General features: G+C 39.7%; 2 protein-coding genes across 2 annotated transcripts; both read right to left on the bottom strand.

The window, feature by feature from the left end:
* Positions 1–2,000: 2,000 nt before the first annotated feature.
* Positions 2,001–13,130, bottom strand: lgals3bp.2 (galectin 3 binding protein, tandem duplicate 2). Its single transcript, XM_056454290.1, has 5 exons — positions 12,996–13,130; positions 12,548–12,745; positions 9,027–9,158; positions 7,039–7,300; positions 2,001–3,265 (listed from the first exon to the last, which is right to left on the bottom strand). Exons 1-5 carry the CDS (start codon positions 13,060–13,062, stop codon positions 2,227–2,229), a joined length of 1,698 nt encoding a protein of 565 aa, XP_056310265.1. The 5' UTR covers positions 13,063–13,130; the 3' UTR covers positions 2,001–2,226.
* A 4,955-nt stretch (positions 13,131–18,085) lies between these two features.
* Positions 18,086–20,614, bottom strand: LOC130221711 (galectin-3-binding protein B). The gene is made up of 5 exons (XM_056454291.1): positions 20,369–20,614; positions 20,044–20,250; positions 19,826–19,957; positions 19,476–19,737; positions 18,086–19,358 (listed from the first exon to the last, which is right to left on the bottom strand). The coding sequence occupies exons 1-5, from the start codon at positions 20,427–20,429 to the stop codon at positions 18,299–18,301; spliced, it is 1,722 nt and encodes a 573-aa protein (XP_056310266.1). The 5' UTR covers positions 20,430–20,614; the 3' UTR covers positions 18,086–18,298.
* Positions 20,615–22,080: the final 1,466 nt, after the last annotated feature.

The raw sequence follows: 22,080 nt of genomic DNA on the forward strand, positions 1-22,080 counted from the left end.
AGAGGGATTAAACAAGATGTTTAGACATTTAAAAAAGCAAGCGATTGGTTCAGATTTTACATTTCTGTACAGAGAGGTCATGTTTTGATCATCGATTGGTCACATGCAGTCACTTGATGCGATTTTGCAGGTCAGAGTTCACCAAGCTTGAACTTTGCAACGCAGCAAACTGCAAAACTTGCCGGACAACCTTGCACTTCCGGTCTGACGCATTCATGTGCGTGTGAATGGAAGTGTATGGGGAGAAAAGTCTAGTGTGACTACAGCTTTATCCATGACACAAATCAATGGACAATTTAGCTGCGTCTGAAATCACCTACTACTCAGTAGGTAATGCATTTGAATTGAAACGTCCTTCTCAGTCGTTAGAAAAGTACATTCTATACAGTTTGAATGTCAGTACTATGAATGGAGCTCAGACGTATAACCCGCGCCAGTTGTGTCGCTTCACTCCCTTTCGTGAATTCTTTCACAATGCGTCATGGGATAGTGTAGTGTCCATCCGATGCACACTTAAGAATCTTTCCAGAAGTAGTAGGTCATACTACTTCAAATTCTATGAATTCGGACATACTACTCGGCTAGCATACTGTTTTTAGTGCACTATATAAGATGGAAGTAGGCAATTTCGGACGCAGCTCTTAAAAATGATGGGAGAAGTATTCCACAGCTTATTTGAATATGAACACAATGCCTTGTGCTTCAACTACAGTATGTGGAGAGTGCACATGATTGCCAACAGAGGGCATAATGCAATAACGAGGTGCATGAAATTTTAATAAATTAGAAAGCCACCCAAAATGTCATGTCATGTCATTTTTTATTCGCTTATCCAGGGCTGAGTCGCAGGGGCAACAGTCTTAGGAGAGACCTCCAGACTGCCCTCTCCCCAGACACTTCCTCCAGCTCCTCCGGTGAGATCCCGAGGCATTTCCAGACCAGCCGAGAGACATAGTCCCTCCAGCATGTCCTGGGTCTTCCCCGAGGCCTCCTCCCGGTGGGACACCTCCCTAGGTAGGCATGCAGGTGGCATCTGAAACAGATGCCCGAGCCACCTTAGCTGACTGCTGTTGATGTGGAGGAGCAGCGGCTCTACTCCGAGCTCCTCCCGTGTGACAGAGCTCCTCACGTTGTCTATAAGGGTGCGCCCTGCCACCCTGTGAAGGAAACAAATTTCGGCCGCTTGTATCTGAGATCTTGTCCTTTTGGTCATGACCCTAGGTGAGAGTAGGAATATAGATTGACAAGTAAATCAAGAGCTTTGCCTTTCGGCTCAGCTCCTTCTTTACCACAATGGACTGGTACATCTGCTGCCGCACCAATCCGCCTGTCAATCTCACGTTCTATTCTGCCCTCAATCATGAACAAAACCCCAAGATACTCGAACTCCTCCACCTGAGGTAAGGACTTTCCTTCAACCTGGAGATGGCAATACAGTGACTGTGAGAGTCAAAAAAAAAAAACGTGATTATTTCTTATTCTTTCAAAAAGAGAAACTTCTGCTGCTCCTTCAATGGCTATCAACAGCCAAGTGTTGTGGGTAATTAACTGATAATTTTATTCATTCATTCATTTTCTTTTCGGCTTAGTCCCTTTATTAATCAGGTCACAGCGTAATGAACCGCCAAATTATCCAGCATATGTTTTACGCAGCGGATGCCCTTTCAGCCGCAACCCAAAACTGGGAAACACCCATACACTCTTGCATTCACACACATACACTACAGCCAATTTAACTTACTCAATTCACCTATAGTACATGTCTTTGGACTGTGGGGGAAACCGGAGCACCCAAAGGAAACCCACGTGAACACGGGGAGAACATGCAAACTCCACACAGAAATGCCAAGTGACCCAGCCGGGGCTCGAACCAGCGACCTTATTGCTGTGAGGCGATCATGCTACCCACTGCGCCTCTGTGACGCCTTGACAATTTTATTAGTTTTGAAAATTAAATTTCTTAACATTAAACAGTAAAAGAACTCACACTCGAAATCAGATATGATGTAAAATGTATTTTTTATTTTATCATTGATGTACCCATTTAAAGGCATTTTATTTCTGAAATATTGAAAGAAACTGTTTCAAATCAACTGAAACAAATGACAAATGCCACTCGATATAACAACAACTTTAAAAAGGAGACCTCACTGAATTTAGTAGATTTGATTGTACTAAATTCGAATGAATACTGAGATGATGGTAGGAAAGCAAATCTCTGAGCATTCAGATATATTGTGGATTGACAACAAATCTGAAGCTGTAGTCATCTGGACAGGGGTTCGGCAAGCCAATACTGCTGTTAGTTGGAATCACTGCCATGTCATTTTTGAATTCTTGCACATGGAAGACATTGTTTTGATTCTTACAGGTAAGAACCAACCTGTTTTTGTAGCGAATAGTGCTGGAGTACCTGTACTGGTTGCCAGTTGCACGGAATCTTGCAACAGGAAAGGTATTACATGAAATGCCATAGTTAAAGCATTCCTGGAAAGTAAGAAAAACTTGGGCTTGCCACTCAACCCTCTGATCTTTGTAAAGAGCACTAGGGTGTGCAGGACTGTAAAAGGTCTTGATTCTGTTGTTTTGGCCATGGTAATTATAATTATAATATGGGTTACTGACAGTTGTGTCATTGATGCATACACTCCACTCATCTCCAGTGTAGATTCTGGGTAGATACTCACTGCTCGTGTTATCTATTTGCTTCCTGATCTTAGAGAAGGGAAGAGCATTGAACTGAAAACCTCTGAGCAGTCCAGTTAGATACAGTTTCTCATTACTCTGACGAAGAGCACTTGAGTAAAATTGCATGTCATAGAGTTTATCTACTGGGATTAAGAGGAAGCGGGTGTGATTCAGGAGGCTGACCTGTTTATCTGAACTAATCTTGTCACCTTTGTCTTGGATCCATTTCTCCAGAGCTTCAAGAAGTAAAGCTTCATCCTCCACAATTAGGTCTGAGCGCTGCAGCAAAGCATCCATCATGTCAAAGGAGATGGTGCTCCACACTGGAGAGCTTGTGAGAAACTCACAGTTCCAGGAAAGATACTGAAGAACGTTCTCCTGGAGGACAAGGTCACCTGTGCGCACGCCATACTCGTACATTGACACCTGAGTCTGGAAGGTGTTGTCTTCAGGAATGAGTGCAGTTAAGACCCTGCCAACATCCACCATGAGCTTATTCACTCCAAAGATGAACGCCAGCTGATGGAGACACTGAGCTGATGTAGTGGAGACATCAATCTGACGGGTGTACAAATACCTAAAAAAAAAAAAAAGAAAATATAAGTGTTACGCTCAATATATTTTTATACTTGTCATGTGTCATGCCTGTTTTTTGTTCCTATTTGTTGCTTCCTGTCATTAGTAGTTAGTTTGTTATTTACATGGCAGTGTGAGAACATATTACATCAATGTGTAATTTGCCCTCGCTTCTCTGGCTTCCTGTTTTTCGATTAGTAAGGTAGGACGGGGGAAAATAAGTGTCCCACAAAAATGTTAATATTTTTGTTTGTTTCCCCCTCCCTAATGGATGTCCCTGCATTTGATTTTCTTTGCATGTAGCTCGCTCCCTCAAGGACCACACTAAAAACTTCATTTTTCTGGTGATTTCACCACCTTCATTTAATCATCCAGTCTCTGCTGGCCCCTATAACCCCCTCATCTCACCCTCAGCCAACTCCACCTTCTGGTAAGGATTATCCTTGGGACTTATAGTCACCAGTGCACTACCCCTGTCTGAGAACCCGCTGTCTCCATCTTGGCCCTCTAAACCATTGGCTTCATACTCCCTTGCCTTTATTTCTGGCCCACCAGCTCCCTCAGGCTCTTTGGCTCTTCTCTTTGGCTCCACCTTGATCATTTGTGCACCTGCATCCACCTCTGGACTTCTTTAGCTGTGGTTAATCCCTCTCTCTGGCTCCTTTGGGCTCTTCATTCCCCTTGACTTTACATCGGCCCTCAGCCTCTGTCTCGGTTGCTTAAGGATCTCCCTGGATTCACAATGTTGCCCTTGCTGTTCGCCTCCTCTTCCCTAAACTCCACAATGGGCATTGTCATGGCTCATCTCTGGGTCTCTGTCTAGCTCCCCCATTTGATGGCAGATCACAAACCACATAAACCTGATAGAACTGCAAAACTGCTACTAAATTCATTCAAGGTACACAACATAGATCCTCATTATCCCATGGAGAATTGTAGTTGTCTGTTTTATTTGCTAGGTAAAGAGTCTTTTTGTCACAAACACTTGAAATCCATTACACAGATTGAAATCCAGATTGAGCAACTCGCATGTTTACACAGAGAAGAAATGGAACCTGCTGAAGAGAGAGCTATTTTGTAATAAAAAAGTAGCAAGCTACTCCACTGATAACTTCCTTGCCACTCTTTGGTACAAATCCATGAAGGGTCCTCCATTGCTTTTCTTCTACCTACCAGAGAGTACTGAAGAAACGGTACTTGCTTGCATCTACTTAACAGATTCAAGTGGCATAAGTGACTAACCCTAACCACCTAAACCACCAGACAGTGCGTATGTGTCCTCCTCTGTTAATAATCAACCACACACCAAAAGACAAGAGCAGTGGCGGTTCTAGATTTGGACACGTAGTTTTGTGTCAAAACGCAAACACGGAGAAGCAAGATCAGCCATTGCTGGCAGACTGCGGAGATATGACTGAGGTCTCTTTCGCGCGCTCTAAGTGTCACATGCACTCGCTCTCTCGGGCACTCGCTCCCTCTGCTTTCGCGTGCACTTGCACTCTCTGTCAGTGACAGTGCTGCGCGCATCAGTTCCCGGCATTCGTCAGAAGTTAACCTCCAAATTGACACAGGTAATAAGATTCAACTTCAGTCATGTTGAATGTCCACTGTTGATTATATTAGACTTCTGTTTTCAATGGTGATTGACACTTTTAATATGGGAAGTCCTCGGCTATGCAGAGACCATTATTAATCAGAAATCTAGTGTACATAATTTTACGTTAGGCAGTCTTGAATTTACAAACAGTCGGCAAGTACCGGAGAACAGATGTGTCACGAGGTGGAGAGTCACAAAACACAAAAATCCAAGTGCAGCAATTTATTTTGACAAAAACAAGGCTTCCTAATCCAGCACAGGAACTACAAACAAAATACAAAAATCTAGAACTGAGACCAGACAAAAGAACTAACAAAAAATCCCAAAATAGGCGACTACAAAAACAGGGTAGGAATGTTAACAAAAAACAAACAAGAATCCAAGATTAAGCAAATACAAAACTAGATAACCAAACAAACATACCAGGCATGAGGTGCTAACAAAATCCTAAGGCAACTAAAACACAAGACAAAAGGGTTTATGAAGACAGGGCTAAATTAACAAACAAGAAACAGCTGAAACAGAATACAATCAGAAGTGCAAAGGATTGTAGGAAATGAAGTTAAACTACAAAACAAGCTAGTGCCCTCAAGTGTCCAAAAGAGGGCACTGCAACATGTGACAAGATGTAACACATTGATCAAATAAGTCATTGATCAAATTCAGTCACGCTCACGCTCATGTAAAAGTATTCAACTCTTTTAGTTAGCCTTCATTCAGTTTTGATTTCCGTCGTGACATAAAGCACGAGTCAACACATGATTTATTTACAACACATTTTTAAACATAATAGTTTAACTAATTTCTAGTAACTACTTTTTTATCTTCCCCATGGTGACAGTCAGTGTTTAATATTTTACGAGTTATTTTGCAAGACAGTTCTATTCAAAGTCCCTTTAAGTATTTTATAGTCTTTGATTCAGATTAAAGTATAATTTAAAGACTTAATTAGGTTATGTTAACCACGAAAGTTGGAATAAGTAGTCAAATTATTTTGTAACTGATTTGTTGTGTATATCAAAACATACACATTAAATATTTCATAAGGAGGCTACTTACCTTAAAATAGTTTATTATTATTATTATTATTATTATTATTAAAAACTGCTTTTATTCAAGAAATAAACAATAATAAATATGACTTATTATGACTCCAGAAGAATTATTTTTTATAGGAAACACTGTGACATTTTTCTTGGTTTGTTAATCACTTGGCAAACATTATTTTAAATGAATGGGAGGGCATAATAAATTGACCTCAACTGTAGGTCTATCTGTTAAAGTATACAGGTGCAACAATGCGCCTTGATGTACTTGAGCGTTAGAAATGTGTTATCCTACACCAGTACAAATCTACTTCTCAAATAAATTAACAAGGGAGATTATTTTGAGTTTAAGTTATTTAATATCTTGTTCATGAAGACTGCAGAGTAATGCATGAAAAAAAGACTTCGAATTAATGTTTAAGTAGTTTGTGATGTATGTTAAAATGTGCCCCCGAAAGTACAAGTGGCCCCTGCCCGGCCCCCCCAGTTACTCTAATCTAGAACCGCCACTCGAGAAGAGCAAGATGCTTTCCTTATGTTTAGCTTAGACATTTCCAAGTTAAAAGTTTCTGATCTTTCTTAGGATTTTTTTTGTCAATTTAGCATGGTAGTGTTTCAAAGGAGTGGTGAAGAGTTGCAGAATGAGGGTAACAATGATATACATACAATAGCGTTTCATTACTGTGGGTACATCAGCATGCATCACTGGCCATTTAGGTGTTTTTAAAGGTGTCTCCAGCAAATGATCCAGGAGCACAACATCTTATAGCCATGTGGCTGGATGAATGAGAACCAGTGATGCCAATAATTTGTGAAATATACATTTTTGCATCAGTGTGTGAAATGGTTTGAATCAATTTATGCTCATTTCAACAGCTAAACTATTTACATTCTTAAAGACTGAGAAAATTCAGTCAATGTGCCATGAACAATGGAAATGTTTTTGCGTTTGGATCTTTAATTTTAAGATATGTTAAGGGGTCGCTCTCACTGATCATATAATACAAAATTAAACTGTTCTCTTAATATTTCAAACTTGTTTGAATAAATGAAAGTCATTTATTTATTTATAAATTAGAGCCATAGCAGTACATTCCAGTTTATCCCATTAATAACTGACTTTCGAGTTACCTGACTAAAGCAGAGACATGAGAGTGGCATGTCAGGTTGATGTCCACTGTGAGGTTTCTGGAGTTGCTTGTTATGTTTAGCTCTGGATACATCATGAGGATCACACGGTGCACACAAAAATTCATTTCAGCTTTTTCACTGAGATCTCGTACAGTAATGGTGAAATCACAACCATCTTCACTGTCAAACAGAAGACCAAGGTCATCTGACAATCCCAGACTGTTATCCACAGATATCTGACGAATGCTGGTTGTGTTTGTACCTGGAAAGCAAATGCAAACAGATATAAATAATAGAAACGCAAGTTATTTGCCTTTTGTAGAAACATCTTGTGACAGTTGACACATAATTATTAGCAGAGGAAACTAATTTTCATAGGTAAGCCCACTTTGTTTCATAACCAAAACACATTAAGGTAGGGGTCTCAAACTCAAATTGGCTGGGGGCGATTGCAGTGACTGACAACTCATACGAGGGCCATTTTAACATTCAAGTACAAGACGAAAGTGCAGAATTTCTGGAAATTCACTCTTAATGTTTATGCACATGTCTGTGCAATATGAGATATCATTTTTGATTTTTAACAGTTACCTTTTTATTTTAACTTAAGGAACTTATCGAAACTTTTTTTGTAAAACAATATTTACAGTGAACAATTGCAATCACTGAATACATCTGCAAACTATTCTATTTGTTGCCAGAAATTTCTATTTCTTAGCTGGACTACTGTAATCTGTACTTTACTGTGGACTCCCATCTTGCACCCATAAACCTCTACAAAAGATCCAGAATTCTGCAGATCATCTGGTCTTCAACAAGCCCAAGAAAGTCACCACACTTTTCTTCATCTCCTTACACTGTTTACCATTTGAAGCTTGCATCCAGTTCAAATCATTGATACTGGCTTACCGAACAGACACTGGCTTTGCACCCTCCTACCTCTACCTGATTCTTCAAGTCTAAACCCCCTCCAGGAGTCTCCAATTGGTAAGTGAGCGCCATCTCGTGATACCATCACTAAATCACTTTCCAGAACCTTTTCGGTTACTATCCCTTGTTGGTGGCACAAACTTCCCATTCTCATTTACTGTAAACTACTAATTCAATGGTAACCCTACTGAAAAAAAAAACAGCTTAAACCACCCTAAGCGTGGTTTTAGAGAGATTTTGGCCACTTCCAGACTGGTTTCCAGCCTGGTCTTAGCTGGTCAAGCTGGAAAATTACCAGCTAAAACCAGCTTGACCAGCCTGGTTTAAGCTAGACATAGCTGGTTTTGGCTGGGCTCCCAGTCTGGCTAGGCTAGTCAAGCTGAATTTAGCTGGTCATCTTCCAGCTTAACCAGCTAAGACCAGGCTGGAAATGGCTGAAAACCAGCCTGGAAGTGGTCAAAACCCCTCTAAAACCAGCCTGGTTGACCAGCTAAAAGCCTAGGCTGGTTTAAGCTGGTTTTTTAGTAGGGAACATTCAATTGGCTATTTGAAATGTATCACTTCTGCTGGCACTTGAGCACATCTAAAAGTCCTAAAAAAGTCCTTTCCCAGTTTCTGTCCCCACCTAAACTCTTGTTATTACCATAAAAATATTAGAACCTTTGTTTCTGTAGCATTCTTGCCTATAGCCTCCTTATAATGAATCATTGAATGCCTTCCTAATTTGTTAGCTGATTTACTGGACAAAAGCGTCTGCTAAATGACTAAAATTAGATGTAAATGTTTCACAGAAATTGTCAAATGTCTATGTTTCTCTAAATAAATTTGGGAGACTACAATAAATCATTGGAAAAAATGTACTTATGAAAGGGCATGTAAAAACATCACCATCTAGTGGCAGAGATGCCATGTAGCCATCGAAGGGCACACATATTCAGTTATCTGATATTCAGAAATGTTACATAGTGCTCAAAATGAATCTTACAATACAGCATCACAAGGTCACATCCATTTACACACTCAAGCATAATTTCTTCATGATCCAGTAGGCGTCTTACCAGTCTTGCAAATCACTCCTGCGTCCTCTTTATGTGTGCAGTCATTGACGCCCCAGCCTTTAAAGCTGCAATCAGACAATACGCTTTCTGAGCCTTTGCAGTCCAGATCATCCAGCCAGATTGGACCAGAGCCTAAAAGTACAACAGAGCACGAACAGAACAAAACTGTATCATCACAATAGCCGTCTGAGCCCTAGTTAATGTAATCATATCTTCTTTCACACTGCTCATCATTTATCCAAGGTTAAAGACTAAACATCAATAACAGGGGTGCCCAAACTCTGTGCTGGTGGGCCACTGAATACTTTTTGTTCAAATGTAAATGGGTCACTGTCACTATAAAGTAGCTTCGAGATGTCAGAATTTTCAAAAATACAAAGGTTTAGATTTTCGATTTGACCACGTAGTTGTTATATTAATTGGACCTTAGGCTGGGAGAAGTAATGTTGGTCAAGCTCCTGCATTTTTTATACATAATCTGCAAGCAGAAATCAGTAAACAAACCTCAAACTGTGTCAACCCTGTCATGAACATATTCAAAGTAGTATATTTTCATTGCTGTGTGATTATAAAATGTATATTTTCAGAAAGATGGTGTCCCTTTACCAACCTATCTTTATAAATTATGGAAAAAGTTCATTTATAATAATGAAATAATGGACAAAACCTTCATTTCCCATTAAAATATGCAATCGTTGCGCGTTCCTTTCAAAATAAAACCCAACATCTGAAATATTAACTTTCAAACAGTAACCTCCACCTGGGGATACTCTTCCCGAGGCCCTCAGACTATGCAGAGTCACTGATTCGATCCAAGACCAACGACGAGATGATCCCAAGGTTTCATATCCTGGACCAGGCCGAATCCTGAGCAGCTACTGTGATGGTCATGGAAGAGTGGAGAACATGAGACTGATTCCTGTGATGCTCCAGAGACAGACGAGTCTTCGCTGAGGCCAGCTTCCAGCCTCCACCACTGAGACTGCAGCTCTGCACAAGACGTTTGGCCAGCGGAGAAATTAAAATGGTCGTGCCCAACTGAGCCTGGTTTCTCTCAAGGTTTTTTTTCTTCACTTCCGCCTTTAGTAAAGTTTTTTTTCCCTCTCCGCTGTCTCCACTGGCATGCATGGTTTGGGATCTGTAGAGCTGCGCATCGTTGGATTTGCTCTTCAGTGTTTGGACTCTCAGTAGTGATTATTAAACCACACTGAACTGAGCTCAACTGAACTGAACTTAAACACTACAAACTGAAGTACACTGTTCCTATTTACTATGACCCTTTATGTGAAGCTGCTTTGACACAATCTACATTGTATAAGCGCTATACAAATAAAGGGGAATTGAATTGAAACAGTATTAACTGGCCCTTATTGGTTGATTAAGAAATCACACAACACAAGATGTTTTGCTGAGGTTATAAATAATTAGCTTATTTTTATGAAAGTTAAACATGACGGTTGAAAACAAGATGACAGGGTGGACACTGGCATGTATTTTTATTTCAAACTGTCAAATCAGTATATCAATATAGTCAAGCTCCATTATATGGACTTTAAAAGGATATCCTTAATATAGACTGAGACAGATATTGCCAAAATGTTTGTATTGTCCACTTATGTATCGCATCTACTGGTGTAGTGTGTGTGTATAAGTGTTGTGACATAAAAACATTAACTAATTAACAATAAAATATTAAATAAATCAATAAAGTGTCAATAACAATGCATATGTCCACCCTGCCAAGCAAGGATTTGTGACAGGCTGGACAATAGATTGTTTTTTTATATTAATTAATATTTCATTATGACAGGGTGGACATGTTAAGCTTGACAACATTCAGTTTCAAACACAATATGAGAAAAAATAGGAAACATAAGTGTAGATAGTTACTGTGTGCACAGCAGATGTTTTAACCTCCTCTGAAGGTTCAGAGGGTTTCTTAAAGGGGCATTTACCACAGCAACTTCAAGGACACGTGCAAAACGATTAATAATATTATGACAAAAATAAATAAAAGTTATCAAAATGGCTTATTTTATCAAATAACTTGATTTTTGTTAAAGATGATTAGAAGATTTAAAGATCTTTTTAATTTGATCTAATTTAGCTCCTTTTTAGACTCACTGAAGTTGGCTGAGCTGTGTGTGGGACATGGACAAATCACACCTATTCAATGAAAGAATTTGGCAAACAAATTGACAAAAACATATTTCAAAACTCTTACAATTCTACCTGCATGTGTGTAAAGGTTTAACCAATCATATTAAAACATCAGAATTTTATTATTTCGCATTGTGTTCATAAATGACTGATTCAATCTTGTGGGACGTCAAAGGCACTTTATAGTGATAATGACCCAAATAAAAGCTGAGACGTATTTTTTTCCAACGCAATCTCACGGCAATTCGTAACTTGTTGATTTAGTGGCTAATTCGTATGAATTCGTACGATCTAATTCATAAAAGTTAGTACGATTTGCTCATCCCCCAATGACGGTTGGGTTTAGGGGCGGGGTTAGGTGCCACGCCTCCTTTTTAAAATCGTACAATTTCGTACAAATGAACTCGTACGATTTCTCGTGAGATCAGGCTGTTTCTTCCCACAATGATATCTCTTGGACATCTTCTAATTGTCTTTTGGGAGAAGACCTTCGGGCTTGACTGTATATATATACAGTTAAAGTCAGAATTATTAGCCCCATTTAAATTTTTTGTTCCTTTATTAAATATTTCCCAAATGATGTTTAACAGAGCAAGGAAATTTTCACAGTATGTCTGATAATATTTTTTCTTCTGGAGAAAGTCTTATTTGTTTTATTTCAGCTAGAATAAAAGCAGTTTTTAATTTTTAAAAATATTTTAAGGTCAAAATTATTAGCCCCTTTAAGCTATTTTTTTTCGATAGTCTACAGAACGAACCATCATTATACAATAACTTGCCTAATTACCCTAACCTGCCTAGTTAGCCTAGTTAAGCCTTTAAATGTCACTTTAAGCTGTATAGAAGTTTCTTGAAAATATAGTCAAATATTACCAAGATATGTCAGTTATTAAAACTATTATGTTTAGAAATGTGTTCTGTAAATCTGTAAACAGAAATTGGGGAAGAAAAAATAAACAGGGGGGCTGATAATTCAGGGGGGCTTTTTCTCCGTATTTACTTGGTACTTGTTATTTACAGCCAAACGGGCAGTGGCTCACTGACACAGAGTGTATTTCATGGCACCTAAATCAATGGCACCCACTGTAGTCAAAAATATATGCGTATGTTTTTAAATAACGTAATTCCTCTATTGATTTTCTACTACATATTTCAGTATGAGACTTAATATATATTATATTAACCCATACAAGTCTTAATATCCAGGATTTCCTTAAAAACCCAGCACTGACCCCACATCTAAATTGAATGCTTTCTTTAACCCAGAGTGCAAGCAGTGTTTAAAATGACATTGCAGTTTAGCACAGTGTGAAGCATCAATATATAACATTCTAATTCTCTCCCTTAGACTGTGCTTGTACCTTCACCATATTGTCCTCCAGGAGCAACTGATATGACTTCAGGAAAACCCAGCTGTCGACACACCACCTGCGCTTCGGCCAGATCCCAGCCATCATCACACACCGTACCCCACTGTCCATCATGGTATACCTCCACACGGCCAGACGATGGAAGACCTCCAACCAGTCTCACAACACTCTTAGGCTTTGATTGCTCATCTGCCATATGCCATAAACTTATTTAAGGGGTTCATGAAAAAGTGCTCAAGCCACAACCAAGAATATCCAAGTGAAAGAGGATTAGATTAGCTACGTTGTACACTATTTGTAGCATGATTTACGAACTACTTCAATTTAAATTACATGCACAAATGTGCAATATTTTAAGGCATGCAAAAAGTTCCATTGGGTCCAATATAGGAAATCTATTCAATTTTAAAGCAGTTGCGAGTTTATACTGTATACTAACCAAACAGAGTCCAACGCTGAGCCGACACATGAATAAGCAGCAATGTCCATATAATATACTTGATCATACTTGCTTGAGACTGTTCAAAACAGGTCAAAAAGTTCTCGTTGAAGAAAATATCTAGAAATTTGGGTCAAGCATTGTGCAATACTTCACAGAACACATGGTCTAGCTCCGTCCAATCAAATATGTGTAAACAAAACCAGATAACCTGACTTACATGTGCAAACAAAGCCCATTTGAGGGGCTTAAAATCTATAAAAAATGCATATAGTGCAAAGAGGACGTTCTCAACTCCCAACATCTATTCGAACAAGCCTGACTGTTTGCTTTTATCACTTAATAAAAGATCTTGTGGAATTTAGCGTGTTTTTGACACATATTAGTATTATATTAAAGATTTTTCATACACATTTTGAAATAAAGGTACAAAGTCTCTCACTAGGCTAGTAACTTTTTATAAGGTGAGGTTTTGTACCACCGTAAAGTTGGCCCGCCACCCAACACAAAACTTTGACTAAATAGTCTCAATCGTTTGGACTCCGTTTGTGCTGGTTTGCACTGCAAAAATAGAATTTTCTTTGCTGTTTTGGTTTTTGAGATATGAAAATAATAATTGTAGGTCAAAATAATAATTGTAGGTCATTCAGTGACACCCCCCCCTCCCCCACATACTTCAAATTCATCCCATATAGCCTCTTTCGTTTGTGCTTCGTTCGTGCCAGTGAAATTCCGTTATTAAAATATTCCACTATTAATTATGGGCAATGTCGTCACCAGCCCCTCAACATGCTCCAAATTTAACCAAAATAGTATTCATTTGGGCTTCGTTCGTGAGATGGAAAGTTCCATTTGTGCTGTTTCCGTTATTAAAATATTCCACTATTAATTATGGGCGATGTCGTCACCAGCCCCTCAACATGCTCCAAATTTATCCAAAATAGTCTCGTTTGTTTGTGCTTCATTCGTGAGAGTGAAAGTTCCATTTGTGCAGTTTGCGTTATTAAAATATTCCACTTTTAATTATGGGCGATGTCGTCACCAGGCCCTCAACATGCTCCAAATTTAACCAAAATAGTCTCGTTTGTTTGTGCTTCATTCGTGAGAGTGAAAGTTCCATTTGTGCTGTTTACGTTATTAAAATATTCCACTTTTAATTATGGGCGATGTCGTCACCAGGCCCTCAACATGCTCCAAATTTAACCAAAATAGTCTCGTTTGTTTGTGCTTCATTCGTGCCAGTGAAATTCCGTTATTAAAATATTCCACTATTAATTATAGGGCGATGTCGTCACCAGCCCCTCAACATGCTCCAAATTTAACCAAAATAGTCTCGTTTGTTTGTGCTTCGTTCATGCTAGTGAAATTGCGTTATCAAAATATTCCACTTTTAATTATGGGCGATGTCTTCACCAGCCCCTTAACATGCTTTAAATTTAACCAAAATAGTCTCGTTTGTTTGTGCTTCGTTCATGCTAGTGAAATTGCGTTATCAAAATATTCCACTTTTAATTATGGGCGATGTCTTCACCAGCCCCTTAACATGCTTTAAATTTAACCAAAATAGTCTCGTTTGTTTGTGCTTCGTTCGTGCCAGTGAAAATTCTATTTGTGCTGTTTCCGTTATTAAAATATTCCACTATTAATTATAGGGCGATGTCGTCACCAGCCCCTCAACATGCTCCAAATTTAACCAAAATAGTTTTGTTTGTTTGTGCTTTGTTCATGCTAGTGAAAGTTCCATTTGTGCTGTTTCCGTTATTAAAATATTCCACTTTTAATTATGGGCGATGTCGTCACCAGGCCCTTAACATGCTTTAAATTTAACCAAAATAGTCTCGTTTGTTTGTGCTTCGTTCGTGCCAGTGAAAATTCTATTTGTGCTGTTTCCGTTATTAAAATATTCCACTATTAATTATGGGCGATGTCGTCACCAGCCCCTCAACATGCTCCAAATTTAACCAAAATAGTCTCGTTTGTTTGTGCTTTGTTCATGCTAGTGAAAGTTCCATTTGTGCTGTTTCCGTTATTAAAATATTCCACTTTTTTTTTGTGCTAGTTTGTGTCGGTGAAAGATGTGCCGTTTCTGATATACAAATATTACACATTAAATTATAGACTATGATGTCATCAGCCCCTTGACATGCTCTAAATTGATCCAAAATTTGTCCTGTTCGTTTAAGCTTCATTTGTGCCAGTTGGTGTTGTTTCTGTTATTAAAATATCACACACTGAATTATGGACTTTCAGTAAAGGCCAAATAAATAAATAAATAAATCTGAACAATTTCATTTAAAAACACACACACACAGATAAGGAATTAAACTGTAAGACATTTAAAAAAAATCTCTTAAACTAAATACTGAATATGGAATTAAATATGGAAACAAGAAAAGTAAAATGAAGATAAAGTAAATGTGGGAAAGTTTACATGTAACACAAGATCATGCAGTTGACGTACATTTGTTTTAGAAGGAAATTCAGGTCAGCGATGCAAGAAAGGAAACAGAAAGCAGAAAGGAGGGTCATGAAGTTGAAACTGTGGAGCAAGGCTATTCTAGTAAATGAAACCTAAAACTGAAGACTGAAAACTTAGGCCTGTAAATAGGGATTTTTTTTGCAACCAAACACATCAGTCAAAACATGTTTGTATACAAACAACATCTTTTCAAATGGGACATAAAATCACCTGCCAAAAAATTGTCCTTTGTCTAAATATTTTAGAATTTTTCCTAAAACAATTACTTCAATTTGATTTCTAAGAGGAACAAGAGTTAATGTAATTATGTAAGCTGTGCAAACATAAAATATTGATTTGGTCGACACTGTTAACCCTGCTAAACTAGAATTGTTTATTTACCCATTTTCCTTTGGCTTAATCCCTTATTTTTCAGGGGTCGCCACAGCAGAATGAACCGCCAACTATTCCGGCATATGTTTTATGCAGTGGATGCCCTTCCATCTCCAACGCAGTACTGGGAAACATTAATACAATCTCACATTCACACACATTAATACACTACAGCCAATTTAGCTTACCCAATTCACCTATAGGATTGTATTTGGATTGTATTTGGACTGTCATTGGATTTTAGGGGAAACCAGAGCAGCCATAGGAAACCCACGCCAACACGGGGAGAACATGCAACTCCACACAGAAATGCCAACTGGTCCAGCTTGGACTCGAATCAGTGACTAAACTAGAATTACTAAAGCTAAAACTGATAATACTGATAATACTAAAGCTAAAACTGAATATAGCCTTGTGGTACCATCACAGAGATGCATTAAGTCACTTTCCTAAACTGTCCCATTTCCACATGTACTGCTCATTTAAACGACAACCAAAAACCCATCTCTTCCACGATAACCTGAACCACTGTGAACAAAACCAGGACCCCTTTTCCCCCAATAATTTGGTGATGGTAGCGCAGTGGGTAGCGATCTCGCCTCATAGCAAGAAGGTTGCTGGTTTGAGCCTCAGCTGGGTCAGTTGGCATTTCTGTGTGGAGTTTTGTTTTCTCTTTGTTTGCGTGGGTTTCTTTCGGGTGCTCCGGTTTCCCCCACAAGTCCAAAGACATGCGGTACAGGTTCTCTAAATCGTCTGTAGTTGTATGTGTGTGAATGAGAATGTATGGGTGTTTCCTAGTGATGGGTTGCAGCTGGAAGAGCATCCACTGCGTAAAACATATGCTGGATAAGTTGGCGATTCAATCCGCTGTGGCAACCCCTGATAAATAAAGGGACTAAGCCGAAAAGAAAATGAGTGAATGAATGAATTATATTAACCTTTTGGATTCAGACGAATTGCTAGGAGCATTTGCGGAAGAAATTGCATTTATAAGGGGCTGAATGACTGCAGATAAGTTTATTGGCTTTGGTTTGGTTTTTTGGCCTGCTTACGTAGTCTGACTGTGCCACTTCTGGTTCATTAAAGCTCCATTGGTTTGTGCAAGTATACAAATGTGAACCAATCAGGTTTTATTATTTGAGTAAATCAGGAGTTTCCTGATGTTTATACTCTGGGTATCTTCAACAATATATCAGAATGTGGGAAAATTAATTTTAATAGTAATAAATCAGGGGGTGTATTATCTCAAATTCAATGAAAGAAATATATTACAGTTTATATTATGATCATGTCCACAATGCCTTGTGCTTTGACAATGTCTAAAATGCAGGGGGTTTAGGACTTGGGGCTTATTGCAACAAATAGATGCATTGGGAATATTTGGTAAATTATAAAGCGACCAAAATCAAATGTTCAATAGCCGCGTTTCGCCTTAAGCGAGCGAGCCAGGGCGAGCCAAGGCCAGTCGCGTTTCCACTATCACTTCCGGGGCGTAATCGGGCCAAAGCGGGGCTTCCTTGGGGCCAGCGTCCGGCCTTTTTCGGCCCGCCGAATACCTTGGGCCAAGGAGGGCCAACTGGGGCTTCGGGACGGGGTTACGTACAAAGGCGGAGTTTTCCTGTCAGGTAAAGAGGAGACAAGATGCTTTCTTCCCTTACATTTGTTTTGCTATCGTCGTTCTCGTCGCTCGGCTGCTCTTTTGCGCCTTGCAGCCAAAATCTGTGTTCGAAATGCCGCCGAACTCGAATGTCCTTATCCAGGGATCGCTGTCTGGCCTTACACCAACAGACCACAAACAGTAAAAAAGCAATCGCTTCGGTGTTCTCCATCTTCCAGCTCTCGTAGAGATGCCAGGTTGTGTTTGTGGTTATAATTTGAGTTTTTTGTTCCCGCTGAAGTGGGCGGGTTGTGTGACGGGTTGTGTGACGTTTGATTCGGGGGACGTTCTGGGGGCGGTGTTTGCGTGATGCGCTGCGAGCAACTAGCCCGACAGTGGAAACGCGACATGATTTCGGCCTCATTTCTCAACCTCCCGGGCTATTGGCCCGGCCTGGCCCGATTAAAGCCCTGGCTCGCACTGGCCCGATAGCAGAAATGCGGCTATTGAGTATTTATTTTTTCAAAATGAGACAACATCACTGCTGTCAAAGGCTCTTCAATAAATTCTAAAGATGGTATATGCTTCTTGACAATGAACACTGGTTAGAAGAGTTAGAAAGAAGACTCAAACTCACAGAGATAATGAAAGAACTTTTTATTTGGTCTTTGATATGCACAATAAGCATGAAAATTAAGCATATGCTTTTAATTGAAATGAAAGGTTTAGAATCAACTAAAACAAATGACAGAAATCACTCAAGAATGAATAAGATTTTTAATAAAAAGAGACTTGATTTCATTTAGTAGATTTAATCGCTTGTAGGAAACTGCCAAAGGTCAAATCTCTGAGCATTTAGATGTACTGTGGACGCACGACAAATCTGAAGCTGTAGTCATCCGGACAGGGGTTCGGCAGGCCCATACTGCTGTTAGTTGGAATCACCGCCATGTTGTTTTTGAAGTCTTGCACATGGAAGACATTGTTTTGATTCTTACAGGTAAGAACCAACCTGTTGTTGTAACGAATGGTGCTGGAGTAACTGTACTGACTGCTAGTTGCGAGGAATCTTACGAGAGGCACAGAATTACATGAAATGCCGCTATTTCGGCAGTCCTGAACACTACGAAAAACTTGGGCTTGCCACTGGATCATTTGCCCTCTGTAAAGAGCACTAGGGTGTGCAGGAGTGGAGAAATATTTTTCTATTCTGTTATTTTGGCCATACCTATGGTCATAGCCGTACTCATAAGAGTTGTAGCGTTGGTTATTGACAGTGCTCACATTCAAAACTAGACTCCACTCATTTCCAGTGTAGATTCTGGGTATATAATTACCACTCAATTTAACCACTTGATCTCTAATCTTAGAGAAGGGAAGAGCATTGAACTGAAAACCTCTGAGCAGTCCAGTTAGAAACAGTTTCTCATTACTCTGACGAAGAGCACTTGAGGAAAATTGCAAGTCATAGAGTTTATCTACTGGGATTAAGAGGAAGCGGATGTGATTCAGGAGGCTGACCTGTTTATCTGTACTAATCTTGTCACCTTTGTCTTGGATCCATCTCTCCAGAGCTTCAAGAAGAACAGCTTCGTCCTTCACAATCAGGTCTGAGCGCTGCAGCAGAGCATCCATCATGTCAAATGAGATGGTGCTCCACACCTCAGAGCTTATGAGGAACTCACAGTTCCAGGAAAGATACTGAAGAACGTTCTCCTGGAGGACAAGGTCACCTGTGCGCACGCTATACTCGTACATTGACACCTGAGTCTGGAAGGTGTTGTCTTCAGGAATGAGAGCAGTGAAGACCCTGCCAACATCCTCCATGAGCTTCTGCACTCCGAAGATGAACGCCAGCTGATGGAGACACTGAGCTGATGTTGTGGAGACATCAATCTGACGGGTGTACAAATACCTGAGGTAAAACAGTTCAGACAACATAGGTATTTAACACTGATTTTACAGTCATTATAGCAGTTCTCAAAATTTTCATTGAGCTCTGAAGTGAAGTGACCTTCAGAAAAAAATATACCTAAGAAATCTCGGGACATGAGTATGGCAAGTCCGGCTGATGTCCACCGTGATGTTTCTGGTGTCATGTGTTAAGTTTAGCTCTGGATAGATCATGAGGATCACACGGTGCACACAAAAAGTCAATTCAGCCTCTTCACTGAGATCTCGTACAGCAATGGTGAAATCACAACCATCTTCACTGTCAAACAGAAGGCCAAGATCATCTGACAATCCCAGACTGTTGTCCACAGACATCTGTCGAATGCTGGTTGTGTTTTTACCTGGAAAGAAAATGCAATCAGACATATCAGAATAGTATAAATAAAAGAAACATGAGAGGACATAAAGGTAACTCTCTTTTGAACTGACCAGACACGCAGACCACTCCTGCATCCTCTTTATGTGTGCAGTCAGAAACACCCCAGCCTTTGAAGCTGCATTCAGACAATATGCTCTCTGAGCCTTTACAGTTCATATCATCCAACCAGACTTGACCAGGTCCTAAACACATCAACAGCATTTTGGTCAAATTAAATACAGTCTTAAGGTTTAAAGGTGACGGTCAAATTGCACTGTGAAATTTGTACCTTCACCATATTGTCCTCCAGTAGCAACAGATATGGCTCCAGGAAAACCCAGCTGACGACACACCACCTGTGCTTCAGCCAGATCCCATCCATCATCACAGACCGTACCCCACTGTCCATCGTGGTAGACCTCCACACGGCCAGACGATGGAAGACCTCCAACCAGTCTTACTCTTCCTTCCTGCAACAGCTGCTTTGGTCGGCTATCTTCAGCCAGAGATTAAAATATTTAGGTTAAGAAGTGATAGTGTTAAAAAACCTCAAATCCTCCTAAACACTGCAAACAACAGTGTATTTTAAACTTATAATCTAAAGGTTTACTTACCAAACAAGGTCCGGCGCAGTGCAGAAACCTGAAGAAACAGTAGAGGCCACAGGAGCAACATGATGTCAGAAACAGCATTGACAAGGACGCAATTCACAACTGAATGAATTACAAAACATCTTGCCTTTCCTTTATATAACGGCCAAATCAAGTCTGCTATTGTGAAACTTGAATGAAACGCTGCGCAATCACATTTGAAGGATACCAAAAGTTTCGTTTCATGAAAATGTACGATTTGGGAAGTGTCGTTAAGAACTGTCGGTCAGCAAGTCTGGGTTAAGTTTAGCATCATGCAGTGTTAGTCAAACTAATCACACAATACAGAGTTCACCAAAACAATCACCAGTCACTTGCACTATTGATAACCCATAATATAACCCACGAATCTCTAAGCTGGCAAGTAAATTGTCAGAATAAGGGTTAGGTCTGTTTTCCTGGGGTCTGTAGAGTCTGTCTTCCCAGTGGCTGCTCCTGATTCATTGTTTCCAGTCAGTCTCATCTGTGTCTGGTTGCATTAACAGCCACTATGTTCAGTACTAGTTACACCAGATCAATCGGTGCCTTGCTTGAGGGACTCACCACTCTCAATACCATGGCTGAGGTGAGTCCCTTGAGCAAGGCAGTGATTGATCTCTTCCACTACCTACAACCCTAACACCATCAGCTGTGGCCTAATGGTGAAAAAGTTGGACGTGTGATCAGAAGGGTGTAGGTTTGAGTCCTGTCAAGGTTGTAGGTGGTAACTCTATCCCATGGCTGAAGTGAGTCCCTTGAGTAAAGCATTGATTGATCTGGTGTAATTAGTACTTAACATAGTGGCTGTTTAGGCAATTGCTTCCTGGGTGCTGCAGTTTGTGTTTACTGCTGTGTGTGTGCACTTGGATGAATTAAAAGCAGAACAGAAATGATTAGTGTAGGTCAATGTTTTCCAACCCTGTTCCTGGAGGCACACCAACAGTACATATTTTGGATGTCTCCCTTTTCTGACCCATTAACTTCAGGTGTTGGAGTCTCTTCTGATGTTATGATAAGTTGATTCAGGTGTGTTTGATTAGGGAGAGGTTGAAAATGTGTACTGTTGGTGTGCCTTCAGGAACAGGGTTAGGAAACACTGGTATAGGTCACCATCCTTGGCAACATGTCACAACTTACTTTTCAGATTAAAGTAAGCCCAATCTACAGATCAAAATGTTAGAGCAGTCTTCACCCAACAGTTCAGGGATAGTTTTCATCATTTACCCATTGGCTTGCTTCTGTTCTTTTCTGGTCAGCTTCAAGGCGCTTTGAAGACCCATCTCTACTAGGGACAGTATGTTTCTGGGACCCTTCAGTTAAATCATAGTCATGTTTGTTGGGTGGGAGGACAGCATGGGTAAAACCAGAAGGTGGCCATATTTTTAAACATACAGATTTCTAATAACAATTTCTTTTGTCTTTGCCATGATGATAGTACATAATATTTTACGGGATACTAATATTTAGCTAAAAGTTCAATTTAAAGACTTAACTTGGTTAATTAGGTAAGTCATTGGACAACAGTGGTTTGTTCTGTAGCCAATCATTTTTTTTCAAATTCGAAAAAAAGTGGGATAATATTAGTTGTGTCCGAAATTGCATACTTCTATACTATATAGTTTGCTAAAAACAGTATGTGAGCGGAGTTGTATAGATATTTAAAAAATGTTATGTGAGAAGTACCTGTATGACCTACT

Source organism: Danio aesculapii, chromosome 3 (assembly GCF_903798145.1).
Source record: "Danio aesculapii chromosome 3, fDanAes4.1, whole genome shotgun sequence".
Classification (NCBI taxonomy): domain Eukaryota; kingdom Metazoa; phylum Chordata; class Actinopteri; order Cypriniformes; family Danionidae; genus Danio; species Danio aesculapii.